This window comes from Lotus japonicus, chromosome 6, assembly GCF_012489685.1.
Source record: "Lotus japonicus ecotype B-129 chromosome 6, LjGifu_v1.2".
Taxonomy (NCBI): Eukaryota; Viridiplantae; Streptophyta; class Magnoliopsida; order Fabales; family Fabaceae; genus Lotus; species Lotus japonicus.
This window is the reverse complement of record NC_080046.1, coordinates 15406293-15412978: the sequence shown is the minus strand read 5'-3', so window position 1 is coordinate 15412978 and position 6686 is coordinate 15406293. Positions and strand designations below refer to the sequence as shown.

The 6686-nt window shown below is 31.6% G+C and overlaps 1 protein-coding gene across 1 annotated transcript; it reads left to right on the top strand.

The window, feature by feature from the left end:
• Positions 1-1454: 1454 nt before the first annotated feature.
• LOC130726568 (uncharacterized) lies at positions 1455-6098 on the top strand. The gene is made up of 10 exons (XM_057577863.1): positions 1455-1675; positions 2689-2948; positions 3181-3277; positions 3380-3501; positions 3661-3745; positions 3835-3964; positions 4111-4265; positions 4374-4465; positions 4582-4773; positions 4883-6098. Coding segments are annotated over exons 1-9 (954 nt in total). The 5' UTR covers positions 1455-1664; the 3' UTR covers positions 4584-4773; positions 4883-6098.
• The last annotated feature ends 588 nt before the right edge of the window (positions 6099-6686 follow it).

Below are 6686 nucleotides of genomic sequence, written 5' to 3'. Positions count from 1 at the left end.
GTGTGAAACGCTTAAAACGAAAGGAAGAAGGTGAAGAGAGAATAAAGATACTCGATTCGCACAATTTTGTTTCACACTCAAGGGTGTGAAACACAATCACGTTTCGCACTCAAGATCGGTAGTGTGAATAGACTTTATTTTCAATTTTAAATTTTTCTTTTATTTAGAATTAGATTTCACACTCAAGTGTGTGAAACATTTTCAAATTTCACACTCAAGAGTGTGAGTTATTAAACTGTTAATAATTTTTTAATTTTATTTTTTTATAATTTTCATTTCACACTCAAGAGTGTGAAATCTTTTCAAATTTCACACTCAATAGTGTGAAAGAACCAAGTGTTAAGAATTTTATTTTTAATTTTAAATATTTAGTTTTTTAATAATTAAATTTCACACTCAAATGTGTGAAATATTTCAAATTTCACACTCAAGAGTGTGAGTTATTGATTGTTAATAATTTTATTTTTTTAAAAAAAATTGATTTTTTTCTATTTTTATTTCACACTCAAGAGTGTGAAATATTTTCAAAGTGTGAAGGAACCAACTGTTAAGAATGTGAAAATGTTTCGCTCACTGAGTGTGAAATACTTAAAACGAAAGGAAGAAGGTGAAGAGAGAATGAATATACATCGGTTCACACTTACAATGTATGAAATGTTTTCACATATATTAAGTGTGAAAAGTGACAACGAAGAAAACTATGAGATGAGAGTAAAAGTGAATGGTGGTGTGATAAACAAAATGATGGTAGTGATAAGACAGGAAAATAGATATGTTTGGAATGAAATAAAATTTTAAAGGGTACTTCAGACATTTTGGTGCATAAAGGAGGGTGGGGGATTAATTGAGGGGTGTTAAAAACTAATACCCAGAATAATTTAGTTTTAACATATTGTTATCTTTATATCCTATTTGATTACATTTGTCCCTTAAATTTTTTTTTATTTAAAAGATCCAGAAGTCATTACTTTGATATATCGAAAACCGATCTTGAACTTAGTGGCAGGTAAAGTAGATATATGGTTAAGTATGTTATACTTATAAGTAAAAAAATGTTATACTTAAAATGTATTCGTGGAGGAAACATTGGTAAAAAAGAGATTTCCATAAAGTCCTGAAATAACTAATATTTGCATATTTAAAATTAGGTAGATATGTTATTATATATTATTATTATGTTAATTCAGTAGTTATTGTTGATGTGTGTCTATAGTTTTCGTGAATGGGCCGTAGATATGTTTGTTCTGTTGGCCCTTTTTCATCATTGAGTAGATATTTGTATTGGGTATTTTTCTGTGGTATCAAGGTTGAGTTCCACCTTTTTTTTTTAGGTATACTGTCAGATGAAACGTGACAATTGCTCAGTTTTCTATTATATTTCTGATTTTCTTCAGTACTTCAGCACAATTGCTTTCGTCGTTATCTCTTTCTTTATCGTCCTGAGTTTTGGGTTCGTTTCTTTTCTTATCTTTGGATTTAGGGTTTTCATCATGTGGTTGATTATGGCGAAAATCTTGAGTTTTCATCTTGGGTCAGAATTTGTCTTGCGGCAGAGTGTAATTGGAGTCCCTATTGAGTTTACTTGAGAAGAGAAGCTTATTGGTACACGGGTTTACCGTGCCATAGTTCATATCCAACCAGATTTCGCATCTCTTTTCTTTTAAATGTTCAGGGGTATGTAATCTATCCTTCTGTGTACATGGTACGAATTATAGTACTTAAGTCAGACTAATGATGTATTTTTTACCTAATAGGACGTTCACTGCTTTAAACATAGTTTGAAATAGATTAGAAATAACTTATTAGTAATCTAATTATTACTTTTCAGCCGTATTGTGGGGTAACTAAAATGGGGATGTAGGTCAATTGTTGCAGTCAGTTAGTAAAAGTGAAACTCATTATTTGATTTTGTGTTTTGATGGCTATTATACACGGAGTTGTTGTCTGACTATATCTGAATTCCTGGATTTATACTATCTTGAGTAGTCATTGTAATTTCGTCAGCTTTGTTTGGTATTTTCAGAATTTGTGACACATCAAATCCTAATTGTCTGTGGACAATTTGCATGAGTTGTAAGACTAAACCTCACATGGTGATCCAAAGTTATACCCTTCTTTTAACTTAACTAGGTTGTAGACACTCATTTATAGGTAGTAGACAGTCCTTATTACCATAGTTAAGTTATTAGTTTATTTGGTTAGATGTTATTTTCGAATTAATATACATTATATTAAGTATGCTAGATATATTAATATAAAACTACTATGGTGATGTGGTCTTCTATATATAGTATTGTCTCATTAAGTATGTGACTCATTACTTTGCTCATAGATTGAAAACTGTGGTGTTTTCTCTTAGTAGAAGATGTCTTCTCTTAGTCCTGTATCTGTGATCCCCTCCTTTGATAGAGTTCATTCCACTTCAGTGGGAAAGAAACATTGGACTGTGAGGGTTCGGATCATTGATTTGTGGAAGCTTCCTGAACACTTGCTTCCACTCTCTTATTCATCAGTGGAGATGGTTCTTATTGATAGAGATGTATAGAAGTTACTTTTGGTTTTTCTTTATTTCTGGAATATTCAGCTATCATATTTTTAATTCTGTTGATATGCTGTATTTTGTGGATCTGTTAGCATTAACTTGGTGTTGAGCATTATTTAATCCATTTATCTGGGATGTTTGTAGGGGGAAAAATTGGAAGCTGCTGTATCCAAAACTGAACCAATTGCTGTTAGTATTGTTGAGGGTGGTGTTTATCAGATATCAAACTTCCGGATTATTCCATATAGTGATCCACAAAGATACACAAGGAATAGGTATAGGATTATTTTCCATAGTGGTACCAGAATTGTCCCATTTGAAGATGATCGAATTCCTTTGCATGGCTGGTCATTCTTTGGCATTGAGAATATTCTTAGAGTTGGTGATAATTTCGGTTACTTAGTGGGTAAGTCTCTTTTATCATGTGTTAAACTATGTTGGATATAAAGGAATGATATTCTGGTCATGTGTTAGTTACAAGGTATATTTATATGGTCGACGGTATAGTTCTTTCCATATCTGTATGTATGCTTGGAGATTTTTGTGAATAGTGTAGTACGTAATATGATTTAGTACGGGTTATTGTAACAAGTTCATTAGAGTTGTTAATTTGTTGCTATTTTTTTGTTTTTGTATAGATGTTATTGGAGTTCTAGCTGCTGTGTCAAAGGGGAAACTTGTGATTAAGGACAAAAGAGTTTACAAGAGGATGGTTATTAATATTATTGATTTGACGTAAGACAAGTTGTGTGATTTGCGCAGGGCCATTCTTTTTTTATTATGTTGCTCAGAATGATTTTATCATATAGCTAATCAAATTTGTGTTGAATGATGCAGTGGTATGTGTCAATGTGTGGTGAATGGTGATGCTGTAGACATTCTTTGTAATTATCTGTGTTTGGATTGGGTAAATAGGCCTACTATTGGATTGCGGTATGTTGAGGTAAAGAAAGTTGAAGGTGAGTTTAAGTTAAAGTGTGCATTGTAGAACTTGATTATCTGTGAAGTTAAGTCATTTTTTTTCAGTTTAATTTCTCAGTAATTTTATTTGATTTTGATTACATATAGTTGATTCTGATGTCACTTACTATTATTGTGTGATGTTTGTAATTCTTAAGGAAAAATTTTCCTGAATTCTATTCCTCATGTGTCAAAGATTTACCTCAATCATACTTATCATGAAGATTGGGTAATTGGTGATAGGTATGAGGGTATTGGTTGAATATATTTTTCTTCTATGGATTGTATTTGTCTTTGTTATGAACTAATTTTTATATTTATATTTATTTTAGATTCTGTGGTCTTAAATGTGATGTTCCTGTTGAATGTGTTGGAAGTTTTGATCCCGATGTTGATATTAAAGATGACATGCTCAATTGTCATGCAAAGACATCTATTTCTGAATTGCTTAAGATTAAAGAGGTTAGTTTTGACTTGTAGCTATCTATCTGTTTGATAGTTAGGTTTCTTGAGTTATTGATAATTTACATTTTGCTTCTAATATTAGAGTAGTTTTAGTGTGAAGTTGAAAGAATTATTGAATTGATATTTGTTCCGTCTTTTGTCAGCGAGGTGTTGCTGTTGTTAAAGCTTCTATTAATGCATTTATTAATGATTGTCCATGGTCGTATAACTCCTGCTGGTGTCACATGGAATTGCAAAATGAGAAGGATGTTTATAGATGTAATCGATGCTATCGAGATATTGCTCATGCAATTCGCAGGTTAAACCTTTTTATGTTTTAAATTTTTCCTACGGAGAATTTCAATGGTTTATGGTGTGTGTTGTGTACTTGTCATAGTGGTTTTTTATTTTTCTCTTCTTTGTTTAGGTATCGCATTAAGTTGGAGGTCTTTGATGGCTATGACAACACCTTATTTATGCTTAACGATTCTCAAGTAAAACATATTGTGGGCATCCAATGTGAGGAATTCTTGAATTTGTGTTGTTGTTTTATTGTGTGTTATATGAGTTGAATTCAATGTGTTTTTACAATTATTTTTATCTTATTTATTATGTATATTTTATTTTATTGTTAGGATGAAGAGAAGAGCAGATATCCTATTCAACTTGTGGAGAGTTTGTTGTGCAAAGAGTTGCTTTTTAAGGTTCGAACTGGGGGTGGGTTAACGTATTATGGTGAAGAGGTTTTTGAAGTCCTGAGGATTTGTGATGATGTTGGTGTGATAGCTATGTTTAACCCAATTGATTCCTTTTCCACACCCCTGAAGGTCTTTTATTTAGATTTTATCTATTAGAAGACATTAATTGTATTATTTTAAGGTTTATGTGGAAATGACTCATTGGATTTAAATTATCAATTTTCTGATTATATTTCAGGATAAGTTCATTCCGTCGTTCACGAAGTTTGGAGACTCTGCTGATGGTATAAATAGTGAAGGCTTTCAGGCTGGTGTGTTGTATGGGAGAAAATCTGATGATTTTAGTAACATTGCTGAAATTTATTCTTCAAGTTATGGGGCTGATTCTGGTAATGCATCCATTAACCAAGTCATTGCTCATCGGCCTATCAAAAGGAAACTAATTCATGAATTTGAAGATGAGGCTCATGATCGTGATCAGGAATTTGAATATGTTGACGAGTGTGTTCGGAGGAAATTGTTTGAGAACTATGAATATAGTACAGGAGGAGAATGCAGTGGGATTAAATTGAATGATTCTGTAGTGAAAACTGTGGAAAATTCAACAGATGAATTTATGGGTAATGGTTCGAAAAAGTATAATGTCAATGTAAATGAGGAGGAAACATGGATGCTGGTGAAGCCTGATGTTCATACTGATGGGCACCTTCTTAAAAAAGTTTCCAGTGTTGATGGAGATCATAAAATGATGGCCTATGTGGGCAATGGTCCAACCTATGGTGAGAAAATCAAGCATAATGAGATTATTGATTTGACCCTGTTGTCTGATGAAGATGAAGAGGTATCTCAAAAGGATTGTTGTCTGAAGAAATCTGTTGATATTTCAGTGTCTTCCATGAGTGATAACTTTGTTATTTTAGCTGAAGATACTGACGAAGATGTGGACTGCGTTGAAGTTATCTATCTGTCTGAGTAACTTGAAAGATTTTGTAATTGGGAAGAGTGCATCTGGATCTGCTATTTTGGGTTTTATGAATATTTTCCTCCCAATTATTAGTATATTTTGTGTTAGATGTTATTAATGGTGGCTGATCTTGTGTAGTTTAGGCTTCGTTTGGTTGGAGGGAGGGGAAAGGAAAGGGAAAGAAAACACGAAAATCGAGGAGTGAATTTGGACTAAGGTTTTTAGTCCAAATTCACTCCTCGATTTCCGTGTTTTCTTTCCCTTTCCCTTCCCTCCAACCAAACATAGCATTATGTATTTTGTAAAAGATTTGACTTTCCCAGTATGTCCTATATAATTGTAGTATGTAATTTCATATAACTGGGTTTTATGTTTCTTTGTAGCCACGTAACATATAAAATTTTGTATATGAGATGTTGTGATTAGTATTTCATGTATCTGAAAGATCTTTAATTTGGTGTTTTATTGGATTTGAAATTCTTATTATTGAGTTCTAATGTTTTTTAGTTGTGTACCTATTTTATATTCATTATAAGGATGAAGATACTGATTGACCGTTTTATTTTAAACTATTAGGTTAATTATTTGTTTAATATGGGCGAAATATTCTGTGCAACCAATTGATAAGAAAAGAATTACTTTTTAGTAGAAATTTTTTTTTTAAAGAGGTAAAATTAAAGATGAGATTTGATGTTAATGATAATATGGGGAGTCCGCCAAATATACGTAACTTATTTTGCTTTCACTTTGATCTTACCCTAATATGGGAAGCAGTTTTTTTTATCCTCTTTTTGAATTTGAAAGATATTCTATTAAACAAGTTGTTACTGAACTATCTTTAAATTTTATAAAAAATTTAATAGGTAAAACCTTTTTTTTTTGGCATTATTTTAGAAGCTCTTGGATGCTAAATTTAATTTGTAAGTAGTTGTGAATTTCTTTAGAAGCTAGGTTGAATTTTATCTATTAATAAAATAGTTGGAAAATTTGAATGTCACTGTCCTTTTTTTTATAATATTTTATTGTATTGATTAATAACATTTTTAATACGAAAATAGTTGCTAAATGTCATGTATCT

Bases quoted from the DNA above. Each gene is read 5' to 3' on its own strand.
- LOC130726568 (XM_057577863.1), top strand. The intron at 3,278-3,379 runs GTAAGACAAGTT...TGAATGATGCAG, and splicing joins ATTAATATTATTGATTTGAC to TGGTATGTGTCAATGTGTGG. The intron at 4,266-4,373 runs GTTAAACCTTTT...TTCTTTGTTTAG, and splicing joins ATTGCTCATGCAATTCGCAG to GTATCGCATTAAGTTGGAGG.